The sequence below is a fragment of the Eutrigla gurnardus genome, assembly GCF_963514095.1.
Source record: "Eutrigla gurnardus genome assembly, chromosome: 14".
In the NCBI taxonomy this organism is placed as follows: domain Eukaryota; kingdom Metazoa; phylum Chordata; class Actinopteri; order Perciformes; family Triglidae; genus Eutrigla; species Eutrigla gurnardus.
In genome coordinates, this window is record NC_139937.1 from 15,853,112 (window position 1) to 15,877,997 (window position 24,886).

The 24,886-nt window shown below is 45.5% G+C and overlaps 2 protein-coding genes across 3 annotated transcripts in view; one reads left to right on the forward strand and one right to left on the reverse strand.

Moving 5' to 3' along the window:
- Positions 1–24,886, forward strand: part of LOC311024283 (polyadenylate-binding protein 1A) — a 477,590-nt gene that overhangs the window by 205,588 nt on the left and 247,116 nt on the right. The gene's annotated exons all lie outside the window — the stretch shown is intronic.
- vps13b (vacuolar protein sorting 13 homolog B) overlaps positions 1–24,886 on the reverse strand; it is a 317,809-nt gene that overhangs the window by 133,993 nt on the left and 158,930 nt on the right. Inside the window, exons 25-31 of one of the 2 annotated variants that reach the window (XM_084026605.1) lie at positions 21,861–22,064; positions 17,095–17,266; positions 14,680–14,794; positions 10,340–10,481; positions 9,275–9,526; positions 8,929–9,085; positions 7,838–7,949 (exon numbers count right to left, since the gene is read on the reverse strand). In XM_084026605.1, the coding sequence (XP_083882731.1) occupies positions 7,838–7,949; positions 8,929–9,085; positions 9,275–9,526; positions 10,340–10,481; positions 14,680–14,794; positions 17,095–17,266; positions 21,861–22,064 (1,154 nt within the window). Of the gene's footprint in view, positions 1–7,837; positions 7,950–8,928; positions 9,086–9,274; positions 9,527–10,339; positions 10,482–11,596; positions 11,664–14,679; positions 14,795–17,094; positions 17,267–21,860; positions 22,065–24,886 lie in introns of both variants that reach the window. The other variant, XM_084026606.1, reaches the window with a different exon arrangement.

Here is a 24,886-nt window from a genome sequence, read left to right on the forward strand (position 1 = left end):
GACGGAAAAGATCAAAACAGCTAGTTAGCCAAACAAGCATCAGTGCAATTAAAGAGATTTACTAAGTTGGTTGGGTTTTGCCCAGTTCTGTGTTAATGACATGCTGGCATATTTTCACAAAAAAAAAAGAACATTTAGAATAACAAGAGAGTCAACAAGATGAAAATCTTGTTTTTATTTTTAAAGCCTGAAAATACAGACCAAAATAGATGAAGAGGACTTTGATTCAAGTGCCTCATGTCTGGCCGGGTAATCCCAGACACCACTTTTACTGTTCTAAAAATGCTACTCGGAGTGGCAATGTACTACACCAGCAGGGAGTAATTGAGAAGTTTTACAACATAATTTCTTTCAGCACTGCTATTACAAAACGTCATTTTGGCGCATCAAAAAAACATCGCCGCTCATCATTTAGGCAGGCCTGTGAGGCCCGCACTAAAGCTTTTATTCCGTGGCTACAGATAATACAATCGTTGCCATCATTGCCTCTGGAAGGAGTTTATCATTTAACCTGCTGAGCAGCCAGGGGGGAGTTTTTAAAGCAACTCCTAAATCAGTGTATACAAGTGTGGGTCCTGAGTGTCACTGTGTGTGGCCCCCGAGCAGCTCCTCTCCTCCGCCGCGGCAGCGAAGCAAAGCCGGCGCACTTTTTGCTGGTGTAAACAAACGGGGAAATGGGGCACTTGGCAGCCGACTAGAGTGAGTGATGAGGCAAGTGTGCACTGAAGCATCTAATGAATCATTTGCTGGGAACTCTGGGTTTTATGAGGAAAAGAAAGATGAGGAGGAAGACAAGAAAGAGGGAGACCAACTGAGAGCGTTAAAAAAAAGAGAGAGAGAGAGAGAGAAAAAAAAGAAAGAATGGCATTTCAAATGAAAAGAAAAGAAAGTGAGAGAGCCGCAGCTGTCATGCAGACGCCTGAGAGGATCATTCAGTGCTCTGCCCCGATGTGAGGACAAGAGATTAGAATGCATAAAAGTCGCAGGGTCTCCTAATCCTACTACAGCAGCAGCAGCAGCAGCCTGTGAACCCCGGTGACCGGCGGTGAATTTACCGAGGTGACTGCTGACGCTGTGACAGGTCTGCACCTTTGAACACTGTCGATGTGCTGTGGGCCTATAAGCTGCTTTATTCCACACCTTGCCTTCACTCCCGCTGGCTCAGACTCATAAAACAGAAATATTACCTTCGCTACTACCGACTGAAAAAAAACCCCCTCTTGATGATCAGAAGATCTATAAATGTAAAAATACATTATAATAAATCCAGTCCAGCCAAAGGGTTCATAGTAGCCCACGTTGTGCTGTTGAATTCTTTCTTTTTATCTAAGAAGTGAATGTAATTAAAGGAACAGTTCACCCCCAAATCAAACATATTTATCCTCATCATCAGTTCTGGATGAGACATTGCCTTTGAGTCAACTGTTTAAGTTTATTTTGGGGGCCCTTTGATCTCCACAAACCTAGCGTCATCTAGTTCAAATATATTGAAAAAAAATATGCACTTTTGTTTTGGGGTGAACTGTTCCTTTAAGTTCTGTGACAAGATATAATTATTGATTATATGTCATGAAAGCTGTTTTTTTTTTTGTATCTGCATCTCTGTGTACAGTGTAATGAGAGTTCCCTAAAATACCATGGTAACTACAGAGTAACAGTTAACCACAATTGCAACTTACAAGGTTAACTTCATATTAACTTGTTGGGTTTATAGTTTGGTTTTCAAGAGTACATTCGTTTGCCAAGACGACCGAACAAAGTACCAAAAGTATTGTAACGCAAAACAAAGTTATTAAGTCTCTTTAAGAACCCACAATGCAGCAGAGTTAGTGGCAGAACCAGCTTTTAATTCTGTCAATGAATATGACTGCTCTCCAAAAGGATTCTGACAGGTCAACTTACTGTCAGGTATCAGTAAAGAGTCTTTTATCCCTGTTTTATCACACATGCACAGCCATGGCGAGGATGTTACTGAAGGAGAAGGGTGCACATAACAGAGTTTTATTGCTAACAGGCAGGGCCCTGGCTTCAGCTAGATGTGTTTATCTGTGGAAGGGAGATCTCCATCACAACCACTTATTAGGACATATATATGTGGGCTTAACCAAGCAGTCATTCAACAGCAATAAGGGGCTTGCTTACTGACCACAGTGTGCTGGGACTGGGACCAGTCTCACCAACACCAGAGTGAGAGAGCGGAGAGGAGAAGGGAGACAGGAAGGAAATAACAAACACACATGGAGTCAGAGAGAAGAGAAAACCCAGTAAAAGAGACGCAGGAGGTGAGGAAGAGTGGAAAGTAATGGATGGTCATATGAGACATCTACAAATGCTCCAGCCAAAAAGAAGGAGCCTGCAAGGGGAACATGGGAGGAGGAAATGATGATGTTGGAGAAGGGTTAAAGGAAGCATGGAGGAAATGACAAAAAAGAGAAAGAGACAGTAATATCAAACTAGAATTACTGGTTGTAACCCGTAAACCAGTCAGGTTGCAGTTGACATCCATGTCTGCATCACATCATCACTTAAAGCAACACTTAAGAACTTTTCCTCTTCGGTCCCCCTACAGGTTGGAAGGGAATTGTCCATTACTGCCGTCATAAATAATTTAGCCTACCGCAGCCTACCGTCGCACGCACGTTATTTGTTTGTATGCAGAACCGGCTCTGGAAACAATGAACAATTCAGTGACAAGGTAGAGAAGCTAATGCCTTAGCTAAGATTAGCTAACATGAGCCATAGCGATAGTTACATACATATTAGCACAATAGCTAACGCCTTAGCTAACATGAGCCAATAAAATAATCGACAATGTATTGTACACAGATGCACACTGTTGGGAAAAAAATTATTACCGGTATTATTTACAAGTCCAGCAGCAACAAAGCCGAGTCACCATCCGTCTTGCATTTTGTAGCCTCCTTCAGCTCTCGCCAACGAGTGTGAGCCGGTCCGATATTCACTCTCGTACGAGCTCTTTCTTTGTCATGCTCCCGTTTTCTTTTCTTCACCTCATCGGACATTATACTCCTCCTTTTCTTTGCAGGCTCTGCCATGACGCCAATTTAAAAACTACCTAGCTGCAAGGTATCTTCCACGCACCTGCCGGGTGTTCTCCCAATGATCTCTACGCAGAGCCTCCACCTACCGGCTTTTGTAACGCTTGCCGTAAAGCAGGTCAAATTCGTAGTCTCATTAGAACTACAAAACCGCTACCCGACGAGGCAAAGTTACATAGTGCGGTTACAGCCAATAGAGGGCCGCAGAGCGAATGCTGAAGTGCCGTTCACCCGGTTTTGAGGTGATAAACCACTGAAACTATTTTGGAAACATTATTTTAAGGCACTAAAAACTCTTTAGTGTTGCTTTAATCCTATTTTACTTTTGTGTGAAATAAAAAAAAAAAAATTGTCCAGGTAGGTTTATGCCTCAGGCGTTCCACCTCTACAAGAATGGACTAAAGGACCAGAGATATTACGTTTCTGGCAGACAACTCAAAAACTATAGCAATAAAGCTAAGGAGGGGGAGGCAGGAAATGGAGGTGTGCAGGAGGAATGATGGAGAAAGAGAGAGCAGAAAGGGGGAGTATAAAGAAAAACACTGCTGATAAGAAAGGAAGCGACTATACATCAATCCAATTAGTGCAGAGAAAGTCAAAATTTATACGATGAGGGTATAGAACTGCTAAAGAGGCAGCGTGGCTTATGAACTCCAGATAAAATATGGGACGAGGAAAGAAAGGAGGGAGAAAAAGACGGAATGGACAAAAAATGCAACACTGAGGACGCATTCTGGAAAGTGTATGAGAGAGAGACACAGGAGGAGCCCATTGATACAGCCACATCATGTTGACTTGGCTCTGCATCACCACTGACACAGCAGCCGTGTCTGCCGTTACCGTGGAAACGCAGGCATGTGCACTAATCAAAACAAAAATAAAAAAAACATATTTTGCGGCAGCGGGATGCTCCCCGAGTCTCCCTCTGACAGACCATGAGGTAACCGAGCATGTGATGGAATCTGGAGCTGTGTCATCGAGGTGTGGGGATGTCGGGAAATGTGCAGGGTATTTTAAGACACAAACACACACACACACACACACACACACACACACACACACACACACACACACGCACACACACACACAGTGCAGACACATGGATGGACACACACGGAGCGACAAACATATGAGGAAGAAGGTTCATCTTTTATTATTTAAACTTTCCATGGATACAAATAATTGGACTTAATACAACAATTGCATAATTTGACTTTTATGAGGCATTACTCATATTCTTAGTACGTATAAAGTAAGAGTGATCCCCGTCTATCCGAATTCCCACAGAACACTGAGTTGGAAATCAAAGGCAGGGATAGTAATAATATATCATAATATAAAATGATATATGTATATTATAATATATCAATACAGTATGTTAAAAGACTGCTAAGTCATTGAAGTATTTTCCACTGTCGTCAATAAAAGGTCAATATTGGGTTAATCACAAACACACCACGACATTTTAACATGCGTCTCCATTCCCTTTACAAAAAAAGGACACTCGATCTCCACATGGTACTTGAAACGAGAGGTCCCCATCCACCCCAGCATACAAGAAGCTTTCAATTAAGTGTTCCATAAGTGAAGAAACTCTCATTGGAAACAAAAAAGGAGAAAAACAGGGAGAATGAGAGAAAATGGGAGTGGGGAGTAAAAAGATCTGTGAGATTTTTACAGAGGGCCCAAACCACAAGAAAGTCAGGGCTGAATGCATGCTGGACATTCCCCCCGGTCGGCGCTCATGTACTTGGAAAAAGCCCCGTTTTTCAAGTCGGGAAAATGATTTCAGCTGTGTAAATTGACAGCGGCCTTGTAGCTGAAGATGGAGAGGGAGAAAGAGGGGAAGCCTGCAGCTCTGTGTCATAACTCCTGCTTAGCGAGGAAGCCGCCGGGGACCTGCTCCTTCGGCGGAGACGCCGCGTGATCACATGACACGGCATTAATTGTTACCAAATGAACCTGGTGGTGGGAGATCAACTTTAGCTCTACGGCTTTACAGTCAAACCCGTTTATTTTACCTGCTTTGAGGAAATCTATCGGCGCTAAACGATAAATACACACAGTGCGCTGAAAATGTTGAGGCTGAAAGGGGAGCCGGGCGGCTTTGAAGTGTGTCAGAAACGGTGTTACTTCAACAGCGCGGAGACATGCTCCGTCAGGATGTTTACACACGCTCGCCTTCCCAGCCTTCACTCTCGTCTTCTCTCCCAGGGTGGCATTACAGTAAATCCTGCTTTTAGACGTTTGCGAGGCGATCATTTCATGTACAGTAGACAATAACAGCGTGGCCGCTCGGATCAGTCATTCAATTATGACAACGGATGTAATTAGTGGTGGGCTTTAAACAGAATTGCAGCAAATGGCTACCGGCACTCACGGACATATTTCTTCCTATAGCCACAGTTGGTTATAGATTGCAAACACACATCGGGTTTGCATGATTACAGACCCCGAGCTCCACTTTCCCTCTACGACTTGGGGGTTCACGCAGCGGGAGGCGGCGCAGATACGGCACATAGCGGTAGCTCGCGGACGGTATGTTCGGGTCCCTGATCTCAGGGTTATCAATCATGTGACTCAGAAGTGTGATCATCCCAAATTGGAGGGCAGATGTGAACAGGGAAGGTGGTGAGGATAATGCATGGTTACAAATGGAAGAATGAACGCAGAGGGCGGTTTGACATAATTCCTGGGTTTCGCTGCAGAGAGGGAAGTGGTGGCTCTTGGCTTCTGTGTGTAGAGGTTAAAGGGGTGAGTGGATGTGGGTGTGTTTGTACACATGGCCATGCCTGCTGCTAGTGTTTCTGACGGAGTAAGCGTACGCGTAGATTTGACCGCATAGGTGCAGCGGGTGGTTGTGCTCGTTTGCAGATGTGGGGTGTGAATGCCCGACCGAGTGGAGGGAAGTAATCGTGTTTGCAAGTGCATGTGTGTGTCCGGCTGCGTGAGCATGTGCGTGTGGAGGGCCGCATGGTCGCGTGCATGTTGTTCAGGCCAGGGTGGAGCGGTGTGCGAGGCAATCTGTGTCTGTGAGCAGATGTGGGCACCGCAGCCACAGAGCCACCAGGCCTCTAACTACCACAGGCAGAACATTATTGGCCAATATGGGGTAAAATTACATGGCTGGTCTGACTGGTTTTGGGGCAAAAGTCTGAGAAAAATTTCCAGATTATTTTCCATGCCCACAAGATCATCAGTTATCATCTGACATGATAACAACATGGCCAACGTGTCAACAAAATGAAATCCAGGCGGAGTTGCCATGGAAACAGAGTAGTTACTACCCATTAGCTCTATAAAATACCCCCAAAAGTTCCTGCAAAACAGTAGCTATGGTTACTGATCAATACCATCTTTGCTCCAATACATCACACACGCAAATCAGAGACTGTGATGGAGAAATGTGTGGTATCCTCTCCATCTTGCCTTGATGGTTCCAGACTGCCAATCCTCTGCCTCCCTGAAGTCTCCCTACATGTGACACTTCCACCAACCGAAGGCAGCGATGAAGGCTAAAGCGGCCTCTCCTCTCCCTCTCTTGTCCACTTTCCCCCTTTTTTTTTTCTCCCTCCACTTCACGTCTTGTGTCAGCTCACATCTCACTTGCAGCTGCACAAAGCATTTGGCACCACTTTTATCTCCCTCATTACATGTGTTTGCCAGCTCCATATCTGCCCATTCACACAACTGCTCTCTCACACACACACACACACACAAGCTGTGGGGCTGCGGTTTTGAGGCAGCTATGACACAATCCAGATTCTTTTAGCTGCCTATAGCAGGGAAATGTGTTTTGCGCGGAGCTATTTCCCTCAGAAGTCCAGATTTTTCCCTGCCTAGTTGCTTTGATCCGCGTGGCACAGGGGGGCTTGTGTCAACAGTCTTGTGTTTCAGCTGGATGGCCCGGCAGACCCCCAAGGTGTCACTCACTGCTCTCTGTCATTGACTGCGTTGGCTTAACCACTATGTGGCGCTGTCACTCGCTTTACCATAAAAACGTCCCATAAGACAGCAAACACACACAGAAGTGACACCAACAACAATTGCCTCACAATAGCTTTCATGGAGTGTGACGTGAGGTGAGTCTTGTGGCGGTCTACCAGCGGTTTGAAAAATGTGTAAAATATATGATGACAGAAGAGGGGTAAAAGGGAAAAGGATCTGGTGATCAATTTTCTAAGTCTGATCTCTCCTGCGTTAAATCGTTAAATTATTTTTGTTCTTTATTTTTTCCATCTGTGAAAGTAGTGGAGAAAATAATTGTGCAGGTGATTTTTTTGTGGTTGTTGTCAGCATGATTTCTCTATGTGTAACATGCATTTTTTTCATCCTTTTTATAACATGGGGTTGTGGTGCACTTCAGCCTCTTGAGGCCAAAATTACTTTTTTTCTTCCCACCTGTGAAAACAGGTGATGTAACTTACAAAATGATCCTAGCAAAACTTCTGTATGAGGTAGAGAAACATGGATACATGTACAGGATGTGCAAACAGGGAAGATAACATTGGTTTAAAACTGGTACTATTGTGTGAGGCTGATAATATTAACGTCTTAATTTCATACTTACTCCTTAAAAAATACTTTTTTGTATTTACTAAGTTTTAATCATTTAGCCATTTTAATATTATTTATTAAATAATATATTTAATGAAAATTTGAAAATAAAAGCCACACATGGTGGACATTAATATTGATTTTGTATTGAAAACGTCCACATAGTGACATAATGTGAATTCAGTGGTGAGAGGCTGTATTCAGGAGAGAGCTGGTCTTACTGGTAGATGTCTTTTCGCAGCACCGTGCGAGTCAGGGGGTTGTCAGCCTGCGGGGCCATGCTGAGGGAGCCCAGCTTTAAGACCAGGGTGTCCTCTCGTTTCACCTGGGGATCTGATGAGGGAGACACACAATCGAATAACCTTAACATGGAGGGACATGGAGACCCACTGGCCTATTTATTAGGTACAACTGCACAAGCTAAAGCAATTAAATGCACCATATATCTACCTTCACAGCTTGTGTTGACATTGTTGGAGTCAACTCAATTCCTGGTTTATTATTCATTTCAATACATATATTTTTCAGGTTAGAATATGCAGTATTGTTGTTCTGGATTTCCCCCTCCTATTCTGACTATAGAAGAAAAAACGACTAGATTGTACTTCATAAACTTTCTGCACTTCCAGTTCAATTGTCTGGAAGTCAATGGGTTTTTTTTCTGGGGTTTTGTTGGATTCCTGAAATCAGGAATGTGGTTAAACACAAGCTGAAGAGATTTTGACGTGTGTGCTACAAAATATAACACGTCAGTAAATAACCCTCTTATTCATTTAGAAGGTTTTACACATCTTCAAGAAGGCGGTTGCTAAAACATGGGTAAATGAGACTAAACCACCTTCACAGCACGTACGGACATGTGGCCGTGATGTACTTATAGCCTAAGTTTAGCATTTTACTTCTGGCAATGCATCCATGCGTAAAAACCCAACTCAAACTGGTGTTCATTTGTGAAGATTATCCTGCTGAACAAAACATGTAAGTATCATCCCACTGGGTTTTTTTTTTTTTAGAGGAAACCAACGTTCTATTGTCTCTATAATGTGGGATATGAAGACAGTTCACACACACACTGCCTGACAGAGCCATACCACTGTTAGTCATTACTACCAGCAGACAAAGACTTTATATTCTGAAGAAGTGTATATAACTGTGGTTGGTTCTTCAGAACCTCAACTATTTCTCTTAGCAAACGTGTGGCGACTGCTATGTCTGGTCGGCCATGACAGGGACTTTCATACAGGCACCACAGACGTGAAGAATGTAAACACAGCCAGTGACATAACACTGTCCCAAACAGTCCTTCTCTAACCTGATGCCGTGTGTGTGTCCTGCGCCCCGGGGCAGAAGATCCGGATGACGCTGGTGTTGATGTACATGAGAGGCAAACATCGCGAGGTCAGGGTGTGGCTTCTCATCGGTTGACCTACTGACTTCCCACGCTCTCTGTAGCGTCTCGGTACTGTAGCCTGACACGAAGAAAAAAAAAAAGTCAGACGTATAAACAAACACATCCACAAGATCTGAATCGTGAGATTTGCCGTTTTAATGGGTGGCCTATCAAACTGCATAAAAGAGGTGCAATATATTCATCATTACTGTCAAATAACATTGAGAAGCCTTGAGACACTCCAGTTATAGGAACTGACGGGTTCTACCTGGAACACCCCCGCTACCGTAGCCAATAAGGGACAGGAGAGCACCACATCAAAGGGCTGGGCTGTCAGCAGGATTTCTCTCAGGTACTGAGGCGAGCCGTCTGCCAGGAGATCCGTGGCAGCGCCGCTGCGTGCCGGCCGCTCCGGGCGGGTGGTGAGTTTGTGACGGACGTTTTTGGTGACGGCCTGGGTGTAGGTGATGGACAGGAAGCCGTGCTGCTGGTGAGAGCCCTCCAGGACTTTGGCTGCCGTCTGGCCGGTGGTCAGACAGGACAAATCACACTGATGATGCATGTCATTACACTGAGCAACGGCAGACAAAAACATGAAATGTTCAGTGTTATTTCGGTCTGATTTCTTGGCTGAGGGTCAGGCCGGGCTTGAAATAACACAACTCTCGACTGCTAATGCTTTTTGAGTCAAAATTCTACTTTTAAATGACATATCAACAAATTGGGCCAGATAGCTTCCGACTTCCACGATGCTTTATTTAAAGAAAAAGACTTAACCTCAGCCAAAAAAACAGCCTTCTCTTATCCCGTACACAACTCTTAAAAAAAGCCAAGCTGAAGCTTCTAGCTGAAAGGTGTTCTAGAGCAAATGCATTCATATTCTGTGCAGTCATTTAGAGATCGTTGTGAGATGCACACATTCTTAGAAATCAATGGACTGCAGCTGAATACTAAGGCTGAATTATTTCTGATTCATCAGAAAAAGACAGATCTCCAATCTCATGGGTGATTTATAAAGCAAATACTGGGCGAAAATCACTGAAATACCCATTGAATTAAAAGACAATTACCTCCAACATTTGCATGATTAAAAGAGCCCCATATGTTTGAGACACCGGTGTAAAGTCTGCAAAACCATCCAGTAAAAGTGGACTTGATAGCTGTTTCAGTAACTCAGAGTTCAGGTGTGTTGTGTTTCTATCCATAGAGGTATTTTCTTTCAAAGCATTGTGTGTTTGATTTTGAGTAATTTGTGATGATTACAAATTACAGCTGCCACTGTTAATGGAGGTGAAGCAGAGTCAACTCAAAAGAAGAAGCGCTGGATTCTTACAGGAGGAAAGAAGCCAGAGAAGTGGCTGAAAGATTCTTGCTTGCTGACGGGTCGAACCAACAAAGTGCGTCTGTTCAGCTTGTCAGTGCAAGAGAGGACCACTCCTCCGCAGCTGCCCGAGCTCCGAACACCCTCCTCCGTACTGGAGGTGAGGAGAGGAAAGGAGGAGAGACAGAGGGGGGAGGGGGGGGGGGACAGAGAGAAGGCAAGAAGTCACAGGGGAGGGGGGCAAAGAGAACGTTGGCAGAAAGATCGGAAAAAAAAGACAATCAGGGATGAGAAGACAGAAAAGCATGAAACCTCAGGATCATTTGGAAAAAAATGGACTGATTAAAACCAAAGGCAGTTGCACCTGCTTGAACCAGCTGACGTATTGTGGAATGGTCTTATACGATCCAGTAATAAGAAGTGCTTAATTCAAGGATGAGCAGTATTCCCAATGGAAAAGGCTATAATTTAAAGGGACATACATCCCTGAGCAGTGAGATAAATACTCATCATTCCATCTATTTACTGCTTAATTCAACTGCCATCCAACCAACCGTTCTCACTCCCAATCCGTCAAACACCACAGCTTAGTCAGTGCCCCTCGCCTTCTGACACAACGCACCGAGTCACCATTTAGTGTCTGCATATGACGTACCGAGTAACCGACTCCAATGTCAACACACCCACGTCCTTATTAAACACCCAGTGCAACCGACGTAGCAGGACTGGACAAACAAACACAGGACTTTCATCCAGCAGACAGCTGTTTGTATCCCATGCAAAAACTGAAGGTAAACATTTCGTCATGGGAGTCGTTGACACGTCGGACACTGACGCCGAGTTTAAAGGAACACTGACCACACTGCAGCGTTTGACGAGTTGGGGGTGAAAACGTGTTGATCCAACATGTTTTCATGTGTTAGGTACCAGTATAAGACCATCATCAGAATGGAGGCCCATCTCCTAGTCTCCTCCCACACAGACACACACACAGAAGAACAGTTTGATTAATTATTTAGCCAATCAGAGCCACTGGAGAGACAGGGGAATGTTATTCTCTAAATCGGATTTATTGGTGATATGATTCTGTTTTCAGGGGAAATTTAAGTTTTTGTAGCCAAAAAAATCATGATTTTCCTTGGTTTTCCTGTCTGTCCAGCATGAGCAGAGATGAGTGACCTTGATTAGGAGCAGCAGAATGGCAGAGGCACAGTATTTACAGGCCTACGGGTGGCTCTAAGTCTGGTTTGGGACAGGCAGAAGCCTCACCACAGCTGTCTCCTTGCACTGCAGAATGAGTCCTTCATAGTGGCCAGAGTGCAAGCCCTGGCCTGGCCTGGAGAGACACACAAGGCCGAGCTTATGTTGGGCATCTGGGATTACTCATACTGTTGTGGCAGGCACTGATAATATCCCTTTAATGGCAACATTGCATTTAGATGGGCAAACCACAGGCAACATTTATGCACAAACTTGCAGCAGAGAATGCACACATTGAGACTCCAAGGCATGCATTCAATGTATGAAAAATGACCATTATATATGTATGAAATTACCATTCCTAGTATAAACAACTTTATATGAATATAAAAAATGTGATGCATCCAATTTCCATTGTTTTGTTGTTGTTGTGGCCATCTGTAAGAAGCAGAAAGCAACTGTGAAGCGGACATCAAAGAACTGAACATTTATCACTCTCAGCAGAACAGCCATGGAATCTACAGCTCATAATAAGACCCACGCAGACAAATACATGCACCGTTATTAGAGTAACGCGAGGATGCCAAATCATGCACAGCACATGTATGGCAAAATGTTTCACACAATGGAAACGGTTCAACACCATCTGCATCGTATCTTTTACGCCGCCCCCCCCCCCTCCCTCTTCATTGTTCCCCAGCAGAACACTGGGAGCGGAGAGTCGGCCTACTGGTGGGTGTGTATGTGTGTTTGTGCCACTTCTTTTCTGTGAGTGCCTATGTGAATATCTCTTTGTAATCTCCCCCCTCCGCTGTAAGAGTGACTAATACATATGGACCCCCCACGAGCTCCTCATTTCTCCCACCATCTCTCTCTCCAGTCCAATCCAGGCATCCTTCGCTCCGAGCCATTTGCGGAACAGCTGGAAGACATCAGCTCCAATCTGCGTGAGCTGCTCCTTGGAGCGAATAAGGGTGAACTGTCACCGGCCGTCCTCTCTCGGGGTGGGGGGGTTAGGCGTGTTTGCGCTTCAGAACAGTTCAAGGAGCACCGTTGCTAATGGAGACCTGGCTAAAATAAGGAGAAGAAGCTTCCTAATTTCTCAAGTTTCTCCAGAATTTCAGACCCAATCCCCCCCATCGCCTCCATGTTTCCCTTTAATTCACCTCTGCTCCGTGATTAGTGAGCCCCATACCTACGCCCACCTATTTCCCACTCCTTGGGGACTCCTTTTCTGTCATTTTCCTCCCTTCCTCCGCCCTATTTATGTCCTCCTCCTATTTTGATACAATCAGGGATTCAATTATACATTCACCTCGCATATTTGCCTGCCCTATCTAACTTTCCGTTCATTTTCCAGCGGTGAGATAGCCATGGCCAGATGATACATTTTCTCTGTCAGGCTCGATTTAATCTGACCCACTGCACACAAATAACCTGGGCTGGGTGATGACATACCTAACAATTATCTGCTCAGAATGATTAATATGGACTCCAACCCCAGTGGGCTCTCTTGTATATGTGGATGATACAGATTAGGGTGGGCCAGGAGCCCAGAGGTCCTCCACTGTGTCCTAAACAGCCATGACTATAACCTGGCTTGGATGATGGAGTGCTTCTGGCTGCCAGAGCTTTGGTCGGTTAAAAGTGTGTTGAGACCATGTTGTTAAAAGCACATTAAACTGAAATAACCTAGAAATAAGAAAATTGACCCATTATCTACTTAGGAAGGCATAGAGGTCTACTAAAGAGATTAGGGGTTGGCTCCGTCTCAGAAGCAATTGGACACACACCTGTGGAGAAGGCAGCAGTGTGATATAACGACCCACGACACCTTTACGCTCCGAAAGTGTCGAACCACTGACATTGTCCTGGCTTAGGTTGATTCTCCATACTGCATGCAACACATGTGGCCTGAACATTAATCAGCCGAGTGCAGCCAAACAGGGAGGTCTGCAAGATGCTTGCCTGTCAGGTTCAAAGGCAAGACATTCCCTCTCTGACCTGCACTCGCATGCCGGCGAGGACGCGGGCGAGGCGAGTTTAAAAATATGGAAAAATCAGAATCCACATCTATTATCATATTGGCGGCGGGGAGCGTTGATTGCTAATGACGGGGTTCGGTACGTACGCACGGCCCAGGAAGGCCCGTCTCCCTTTCACTGCCTGGCTCGATCAGAGGAGCCACTTATAGGAACATGTCTGTTCAGGCACGTAGGCACCCAGAAAACACACACAGTATGGTCTGCTGGATGCAGCATGCTGGAGCGTTATACATCGCTGTTTCATTATCTCCTCAGACAGAGACAGAGGGAATTGCCTCCTGCTAAATTGGTCTCTTCCCAACAGAACAAGACCTCAGGCACGTACGGAGAGCACGCTCTGGGCTGCTGGCTCCATCACAGCGGTATGCCATCAAGGTAAGGAGACAGAAATACAGGAAAACATAAGCATCTAGATATTGAAACGACGCCAACCCTTTAATTGATTGGAAGAACCTGTGCGGGGGGAAAAATATATATAAATCCTCAGCTACAGCTTCAATTTCACCATGCGCCGGTATGTACTTTCATAATTTCAGAGCCCAGAGCAAAATGATCCCATTTTGACTGGAACTTGACATGGGGAGAGATTACCATAAGGATGCAGGAACGCTGCCCGGTGGTTTTTCCTCCCCAACAAACGTGTAAATGTTTCTGTGAAGCAATTCAGACACCGCAGGCTCAGAGAAACGAGACCGGCGTGCAGAATGGACTGAACCCTCCCGTGCTCTGTGAGTCAGTGTCGGGCCAGCTCACAAGCCTGTTCAACGTGCCCGTCTGGTCCGCCTGCCCACCAGCCTGTTAGTCTGTCTGCAACAGCTGTCTGGAACGCCGATGACGCCGAGGTGATAATCCGAAAGGAATCACCCATGTGAGCAGAAGTGGGAACAGACAGGGAGTGTTAGTGGCGTTGGTGGTGAAGTGTGCATGGAGTGGTGTGTTTAGACTCCGGGACTGTGAGAACACAAGTGCGTGGGTGCCGCAGGGCGACCTGGTGGACAGACAGACCTTGAACTGGAGGGTCCCAGTTGTAGCACCGCCTCCCACCTTTGCCATATCGACCTAGAGTTGGATGCAGTTACGTGTTTGCGTGAACGAGGCGTACTCTACCTGCATCTGTGGTGGTCGATGTTGAAGCTGCCAACTTTACATTTGATCTTGGTGTAAACATCCTGGACGTCCACGGAGGCACTCAGGTCTTCGAGTTCACTGATGACACAGATCTCTGACGGAAACACACGGGAAGAGTTTTTTAAAGATCAGGAAGTGAATTACAGTAGAATGACATTCATGAGGCAACTCCATTTTTTAAATTTCTCCCTCAGTGTTTGTTTAAAGGGACAGTTCACCCTAAAATCCAAAATCCATATCCCCCCTCTTAGCTGTTGTGTTATTTATCCATCCAGATTGCTTTGCTGCGCGTTGCCTAGTTTTGGAGGAATCAACCATAGAGATGTCTGCCTTCTCTCCAGTATAATGGAACTAAATGGCACTCAAAGCTCTGAAAATATACAGTTGTAAAACTCAACAGCAAATGTCCTTTCCAGAAATGATCACTATGGCTGAAAGAAGATAGTTCCTACATGAAACTGCTCACAATAAGGTCTGTGGATTATCTTGAGCAACCAGGTCACGATTTCTGGAAAGAGACATTGATGTTGAGTTTTTCAAATTATATGAGAGAGAAGGCAGACGTCTATATGACCGATATATCCAAAATTAAGCAACTTAAATGAAAAAATCTTGTTAAAAGCACTACGCGTAAGAGGGAAAATATGTCTTTTTTTATTTGGGTTGAACTGTCCCTTTAAGCGTACTATATGGCCATCATTGTACTTGGCAAATACAGCTGAAGTCTTGAGTAGAGGAAGTTTCATCTGTGTGTGTGAATTTCATTTCTGCGGGTAAAGACTTGCACTGCCGCTAACCCTGCCAAGGTCTTGCCTTTGGTCCTGATCCAGCTGCTGTGGTAAGTTCCTGCACAGTGGACACACAGTGTGTTTGAGAAACTGGACCAATGTTTGGCTGATTAAGGCGAGAGCCAATGTACACACACACACACACACACACACATATGCAAATGCATACACATGCGTAGGGGAAGTCATACTGACAAACGCCGGTACGCCGGTAAACCTGAGATATCCCATAATGAGGAGTTTGTGTGCGTTTACACTCTCCAGTGTGTGTATTCATCAAAATGTACGTGCGTGCCTCGATGCACCTTGTGCGCAAACGAACCCGCCCACTCCCAGCAAAGTGAGTAAGCTTCATAGACGGACTGATTAACTTTTGTATTGAACCGAGGCTGTGAGCTTAACTGTTGCTTCTCTCTCATTGTTTCCACGAAGAAAAAGTCCCACAATCACAGGCTGGCTTGGGAAAAAAACAGACTTCATGCATGTCAAACTATGGTTGCCGTTGTTGTACCGTTGCCTTGTGGCCATTCAGAGAAACGCGGGCGTTCCTAAGGGCGTATTAAAGTGGGAACACAAGGCATGTCCGCTTTATTGTGGATAACTGTGTGGAAAGAACTCTCCCAAGTTGTCACACTCATAGTCTCCGAACATGGTGTTGATATTGATGTATGACTTTTGCAAACCCAGCTTGTAAGAGCACTGGAAACCCTTAGTCTTAAATGCAGAAGTGCACCACTGATTTGTGCCTCCGAGACCCATGCTTGAATTTCTACCTCTAATCTCCCAACACGTACTAGCATAACATTATACCCGAGAACTGATACGACTTGGATTTTTTTTTTATCAATTTCTCTGGAGGAACAAGAATCCTATTTCCTTTGCAGTTGGAAAACATCTTACATCACAGCCGATTGTCTGCAGTCATATCTGTGGCTTACTGATCTCCCCAAGAATGTCCGTGTGATATTAGGCATCTAATATATCGCATGCACACGGCTCTTGTTTTCAATAACACGCTTAACGTGTTGCGCGGAGAAAATCCAGTGGTAAGTTCATCTCGCAGCTCAGATGGCACACATTAAACCCAAATCCAAAGCAATGCGTATTTAGGATGTCTCTAAGTCAAACCATCTCTGTGAGGTCCCCCCCCCCCCTCCCCGAAACATTCCGTTTCCACTATGTAAAGTCCTTAAGCTGGGCGATCTGCTTGGCAGATGCTAAATATTACAGCCACCAATTAAAGGTAAATCTAGCCTTTCATCACCCCACTAAATCTAAAGGGGACACGAGGCGGTTCGCTTGGAATTCATCATCCATTTATTTATTTGTCTTTTCCCTCCGTTCCCCCAGCTGCATTTCCCCCCTCCGAGTGCGTTTGAATGTGAAGAGAGGTGTGGGTGGATCACTTAACAGCACAGTTTGGGCTCTAAATAGCTTCCTGCGCTCTTTTATGCTGCACACCGACACATTTGCAGCTAAAACGAATCCTGTTTTACGGATGAGTTTTCTCTAACGTCTCACAATGTAAGACTAGTCAACAATAGAATGGAAAATGCATTGAAATCTATTTTATTTGGGGGGAAAAAAGCATGTTGAGGTTAGGTACCTGTCTTTTTGGCAGATGGGTCAGCAGCAAACAGTTTCACTGTGACCTTGGGTAACATCCACTGCATCCAAAGGCTGACCTTCCCACTGGTGCCACCGATGGTACTCGTTTTCTGCTCCAGAGTCACTGTGTCGGCGAACGGACTGTCGTCCCCGGCAGGCACCGAGTCACCCTAGGGAGCCAAAACGGGATCCGTTCAATCAGGGCTGGGAAGAATGGAACTAGGGAGGATTTAAGGGGAAACTTACTAGAGCTTAGAGACGGAATTCATACATTTCTGTTCATCTGTTCAAACAAATCAACGGCAGAGAAATGTCACTTTCTCATCAATGTCAAAGCCATTAAATACTCACATTTTAGTCAGTCGGATTGAAGGGAACAGTCAAACACACCAAGAAATGACATTCTATGAAAGGAACATGTGCACGGATTGACCTTAAAATTCTGATGTTTGTGTTGCGCCTGTCAGCTCGTGTGCTATCTGCTTGTGTGCGTGGCCAACCATGTGTTTTTGCGTGAGCGTGCACGTGTGTTTGAGAGTGTCGTCGCTGCGCAAGTAGCCATAACAAAGCGACCGCCAGCTTTTTTTCGGGGCCTTTTGGCGTGGAGATGACATCAGTGTCTGGTGAGCAGAGCTCCGCTCGGAGCTGAGCGACGTGGGGGGACGAGGACCATTGTGTGGAGCTGTCACTGGTGTTAACCCCGAACTAAGCCACCAGCACCCATGTGGCCTGCTTTCACTCAAGGAGGCCAGGACACACACACACACGCGTTTCGCAGCCCGGGAGAGACCGGAGGTGGTGTGGGGTGAGGTGGAGAGGCGAGCAGGATGCGGCGGAGGCGGCTGCCTTCTGTGAGCTCTCATCTCATTACTGGGGGTTTGGCAAGGCACTGAGGATGACAGCACTGGGGACATTTTTTTTTCATTTATTTCATGTGCTCACTGGTATATCTGTTTTCCAAACATGTATCTGCGTGGCTGACTCGGAAAGTGAAAAGCCTGCAAACAAACAATATGGCAATTTGCAGCTTAGGCATGGGGGGGGTTCACTTTTTCCAACAACTTTTCCCATCCCAGCGTGGTAATGACAGATTGTGTCATGGTTATCGAGGCTGGCTGCGGTTGGTGAGGAGATTATCAACCATCTCAATTAGAAACCCCACAGCTGCTGGCTGATTACAGTGTCTCAAAGAGGGTCCAGATGAGGAAACTATGTCCCTGGTGAACATCTGGGGGGGGGAGAAGGACGAGGGCCCCATGCTAAATTGCAAATTTAATTTAATTGCGCAGTTGAGGGGTGGCTGACAGCGCAGCTCAATAACAACGGATGACAATAATATAAATACATTAAGGATTATACGTATTCAGAAATAGATTCAAGGTTACAGGGAGACCGCTAGAAACAGATGACAAGCATGTGCTCCATGAGAAGCATTAGCTTTCAGACGTGAGAGAAGTGAAAAATCTCTATTTGGAGACAGAAACAGAATATGTGCGCATGGAAAAAAACAGTTATACTGTAAACACAGGGCTGGGCATTGCTTATATGAAATACCTACAGGTTTTTCTGCATTAGTAATGTCTTTAAAATATGGTCTGAAGCCAGATGATATGGTCTACATGAGAGCTGAAGCACAGAGCAGAGGTTGAACAGACGTGGCCTGAATCGCTTAATTCCTCTCGAAGTAGCATTCAGTGCAATCAAGTGTCTTACATTAGGAGTTTCCATGGCAGCAAGCAGTCAAGGTGTGTCTGTGTGTGTGTGTGTAATGACAGTGACTGGCAGCAACATGAGCCCGCTAGTAATGGAGTTCAGTCAGTCTCAATGAGAGATATTCTTGTGTCAACTGCCATTTGGGGACTAATCATCGTGGAGCTGGAGTCAAAACATGGGACCGTGTGTGTGTGTGTGTGTGTGTGTGTGTGTGTGTGTGTGTGTGTGTGTGGAGTTAGGACTGTTTAGTTTACAGTTCTGGCCAGTCGGCAGGATTAGACTCTGTAATGTCATGTGTGGAAACAGGAGCCAACCGCTGGCGCTGTGGGAAGCTCAGACCACTGTGTACTGTAGCGTGGTTACACTGGAGCATCGGACACCCGGCTGCTCCTGCTTCCCAGCCAGAACTGCTGCTGTCGTTTAAAAACTCTCAGCCTCGCTTACGATCCGAATTTTACCACAGCCACTAAGAAAGAAGAATTATTTTTATTAAAAACAAACACTTTTAAAACAGTGTTTTTCAATGTGACTTTCAATGGATGAATAGTGCTAATTTAGAATAGCTTAAAATGAGAGACTACAAATAAACCCCTAAATTGTTTAGTTGTCAATAATCCACCCACGATTGTAGAAAAAACCCTGAAAAACTCAAACGGAGAAATAAAGTTTTGAAAAGAAGGCTGCTTGAACATCTCAAAAACATCCCAAAACTGCATATTAAACGCACATTTTTTAAAAAAGGATCAACAATAATTTCCAAAAAAGCCAAAGAACATTTTAAAAATCCCTCCCCTGTTGTTCTCAAGGTGAGACCTTGAAGACCTTGTGATGTGGCGTTGGTAGAGGTGGGCCCTGCCACGTTCATGAACTTTCAGATTGGGCCCCCGAACACATACACCCTGACCCAAACACACACACAAACACACACACACACACACACACACACACACACACACACACACACACACACACACACACACACACACACACACACACACACACACACACATTCTAAGAGGGAGCTATTTTCCCACACCTCCACAAGCCAAGTTGTAAAGTATACAGTTTAATTCCTGGGCCTCTGTGCCATAAACGGGCTGAGGATCCGGGTTTATTTTCTTTGCAGAGTTTGTCTTTGCTCATCAGAGAGACCCAAACATTGGAAGACAACAGCAGGCTGGGAAGTGTCTTGGGAAGATGGAGGGAAAGGCAGATTATCAAAGAAGTTAAAAAAAAATGTAGGGACAGGTGGAGGGATGGAGAAGGGTTGGGAGGGTAAAAGGATTGGTTTAGCGATAGCAAGACAGATTTAAAAAAAAGATTGAGTGAGTGAGGCTGGATGAAAGGAAGAAGGGAGAGAGATGGAAGAAAGCATGGATCATGGACTATGGGGTATCAATTCATACAAACCCATATTTGAAAATGTCACAGAAATATTGTGTCAACTGATCGGCTGAGGGCGGAGGAAGGGTTGGTCTATAGGGCAGAGGTTTCTGGACGTAGCTGGAGGACTGAGCGGGGGGGGGGGGGGGGGGGGGGGCTGCTGCCACTACTGCTGAGACTTATCAAAACAGCTCCTACATTCTTGCTCAATCACCCAGCCTCCCCGAGGACTAAACACTTCTACCAGTGTTTGTACTTAGGTAAACAGTGACAAGTGGGCTGTCAGGGGGCCTCTGTGGCCTTGTTATTGACGCACTATACCGTCGGGCCTCCGCCGCCACACTGAACCGCCGCTCCACAAATGACGCACACATGTTGATCGCTATACCATCGGAAACAAACGCGGACCCCGATGCACGTCGACACATGAAACACTTCTCCCCCACCCCATGTGAGTGTGTTGTCAAACAGACACCCTTTATTGGCTCTCAGGGGCGGTATGATGGCTGTGCTGTGACCCCCCAGGGGCCTCACATGGCTGACAGCGCCCTGGTGGTCAAATAGCATTAAATCCTGGGCTAGTTGCCAGTGCTTAACAACACAAACAGTCATCAACACCATCATTTTTATGCACCCGTGTTACCACTACACGGATACACACAGTCATATTGCACAAGGCCCTGGTGGCTAAGGCCCCAAGGCCAGGGACCCCCAGCTAGTCACTGTTGCTGCTACTGCAGGAGAAAAAAAAAATCCCCTGCCACAAAAGCAAGAATAAGCATCATCTAGGGACAAAAAAGAAAAATATGCCCCTTAAAAACTCTGATTGTAAGTTTTCCATCAGCTTTGCACATGCTTGCACGCACTGCTACACTTCATGCTTCATTCTCTGGGTTTGATATTTTATCGGAGCGAAAAATGTAAATACAGGTTATTGTTTTCCCTAAATTAAGAGACAGGTTTATACTCAATCAAGGCCCAGCTTACATGAATCAAACAGAGCTCACAGTCTATCTGGAGTATCTGCTCTGGGTAAGACAAAATCATGCAAGAAACACAAGAACTGATGAGATTTTTCCAGCTTTGAAAAATCCTTCCCAAACAAAACAGATTTCTTTACAGACACATTGCATGTGTTAGCACTGACTCAACCGCTCATAACAATAACTGGAATTACCGCCTCATGGTTGAATGCCCCTGCCAAGCAGTCACAGTGCGGTTTACATCCCTCTCCGTATCAAATGTTATCTTCATCATTAGATCCTTTAAGACATTTGTGTTAAAGCATCATAATTAACAAAGGAGTTCTTGAGTTATTATGGCCAGACGCGTGTTTTGTGAGGTGAAAGTGACCTTTGACCACAAAATCGAATCCAAGTGGACGTCTGTGCCCTAATTTGATTGATTCCAAGGAGCCAAATGTGAAGTTCCTGAGATATCACAATCACAAGAATGAACTGGAACGGATTGAAGAACAACCTGAAAACATCCTGCCTCTGGACCCGGATGTCACCAGTGAAGAGGCATACAATTACATACACAACAAAGGCTCGACTAGCACATCATTATTGCGTGACTCACGTGCAAATTCAGGAATTCCTCAACAACAAAAAAACACAAAAACACAACTAACACAATTAAAAGTGTAGCTGGGTGAGAATAACAAACCTCAGTGGGGGAGCCAAAATCTGCAGATGGGCTGCAGGTGCTGGTGTCGGGAAGGGCGGTGCCGGCGCTGCTGCGTACTGGGGATGACGGAGTGGCACCAGCGGGGGGTTCTGGGATGTTGGAGGTCTGACGCAGGATGCCGTGCCTCTGGAGACGAGCCCATGTCGAGCTCCAGCTGAGGAGGAGCTCGTACAACAACTGGACCTGGAGAGTGACAGAGGCGGAGAACGTGAGGAGAACACTCGTCGGTATGAAACGTCATCTAAAGTCAGGACTACAATGCAGGATCATGTTCCGTTGTTATCCGAGAGCCCATTCATAGACACTACACTGTACATATCCACCGCTTTAGACCAACAGCTGAATACACTTTCAATACATGAAGTCTCGTGTGCCAATTGAGTGCTTTAGAAGATAGACCTAACACACCACAAGCAATATTTGAAACCAGATTCAAACGTGTGTTTGCCAAGGTCTGACTCAAACAGCTGCACTGGGGAGTTCTCGTGTAGTTCTTACTTCTGAGGCCATTACCGTGATTTGGCATGGCAGCTTTGTAGTTATGTGACACTAAACCTAGTTAAAGTTGAGAGAGAAGGAGGAAATATTAGCCAGAAATGCACCGCTATTCCCATTTTCTTTCACTCTCCCGACTCAACGCTGCTTTTGACTCGTCATCCGGAGAGGCCTCATTTCACAGAGGTGATGTAAAGCCCACGTGGGCATGTTTCTAATCGATGGGTGATTATTCGCGAGGCACGGCATTGCTCCGCAGTGCAAAATTTTGTTATCCATAACAACAACACTCCCAAACGAAACACCCACAGAGGAAAGTTGAGTTGTGTCATCAATTTCCCCTGAAAAACTCACCGCGGCTAGGAAAAACTGAAGGCTCGGCATCAAGTGTTCTCGACTATTTCTCATGTGTTCACAGGAACGGAGGGCCTCCGCTTTAAACAACAACAAAGCCAAAAACAAGAGTGGAAAACATGAGGGGAAGGCAGGGGAATGTGATGCGATGCTTTCAGCTATTCATGCGTTCACTCAGTGAGAGAAAGGGGAGAAAACTCTTTCACAGTGAGCTAACTTCTGGATTTCAAATGCTGCTGCAGCCAACTAACTAACTAACCCCCCCCACTCTGACCACTGAGGGTCCCTCAAAAGTAAAGGTGCACAGACACATGATCGCCCACGCGAAAATGGCTTTCTCTACTCCAAACACATTCTCACTGGCTTTTGCTCGGCACACACGCCTGTTTTACAGGGAGGCCTTCCATAAATAAGCATGAATCAAACGAGAAGCAGCACAATACATTGCAGCTGGGCCATTTCAAACATGTCCAGGAAGAGCTGCTAACGCCGATCCAGCAGCCGTCCAGGGACGGGGCCAACAGCTGTCTGCCATACCCGACCGGAGTGCAACCGCCGTCAGGAGAGGTACGGCTCCGTGCTCTCGTCTCTGGGAGTCTGGGGGCCTGGAAGTCCAACCAAGCACAACAAGGCCTACTGCACTCAGCAGCAGATGTGGAGGAAGCAAACAGGGGAGAGAAGGGAAGGGGCCAGCACGCTGAGGCTGACATGAAGGGTCATTACACCACCTTCTTACAACTTCATATCTTACCTCCATCCTATCTATCCCATCTACTTCCGGCTCATGATATCCCTGATTAGAGAGCGGTGGGGGTCGGTGGGTTCACCACAGCTACTGCTGTCAGGCTCGGCCACACACACACACACACACGCGCTCGCAGGTTTACATGAGCTCACACCACATATGCCACATTTCACTTGTTGGGGAAGTGTTTCGGAGGGCCGGGTTCTCCAAAGACCTGTCATCTGTAGAACAGGACGTCTGCTGGGCTGCAGTAGTACAAACCGGAGACTGAACAGGAGGCTGCTACAGTCATTCATAAAAACACAGATGAAAGAGGGGAGAGCGTGCAGATGGTGAGTGATCCGCGCTCCTTTACCTAAGCACAGCTTGCGTAGAAACAGGTGATATTGTTGTGGATGCGTGGTAGCTGAGAGTGAACACGTGGATAGATATAGGAGTGTGCATCTTGGTTCTCTGAAATGCTGTAGGCTTTGTGTCAAAGGTCAAAGCAAATGGCGGTGGCGTGTGTGTGTGCAAGAGATTTCAAGGTGGTCCTGATAAGGTAAGGCCACAGCTATTAACCCCATTCTGCTGACACCCACACGAATCATTCACAGCGACGCACATAATCGGATGGGAGGCGACGCGCGACGCACAGGGCTCTACAAACACAGTGTTGTGAAGGGGAGACACCCAGGTCAATGTGGTACAAGCTCCATCGATTTTTGGCCATGTTTTTAGGACTAAAATGTTGTATAAATGGGGCTAGTAGTCAGATTATAGAAGGAATGAAACTGGATTGTTGTATATAAGTATATAAGTGCTGCTGAAGTGGAGATTTCTGGCTCAGAGGAAGCAGAAACAACCTTTAAAGATATGTTTTATTACATTTACATACATTTTGATGAGTCACCATGAAACGCCCCCAGGTGATTACTTCTATTTAGACAATTCTGTATCACAGGTTCTCTTAAATTGTATGTTTCAATATGCAAAATAGTAATTAAAATGTGTTGAATTTGGGAGAATTCTACAGAAGCAAACAGACAAAGTAGTAAAAATAAACACCTAAATGTGTATTTTGAATATTTTCTTTCCACTGGTCTGAAGACATGAAGACATCTCTGAAGCAAAAACTGACCAGTGAATGAAAACAGTTGCTTTCTCCATAAAAAGAGAAGAATATTTGTTGGAAAGCTGCATGAAAGCTGATTTTCCTGTGATTGTGTGTCATTTCTATGTGTGTGTGTGTGTGTGTGTGTGTGCGTGTGTGCGTGTGTGTGTGTGTGTGTGTGTGTGTGTGACTGTGTCTTTGTATGGCCGGGTCCCTTTTCCTCTCACTTTATTTTACTACTGCTTATCCATTTTACTCAGAATGTTTCTCTCACCCTCACACTTACCTCACTTCCTACTATATCTTAGCTGCTTTTGC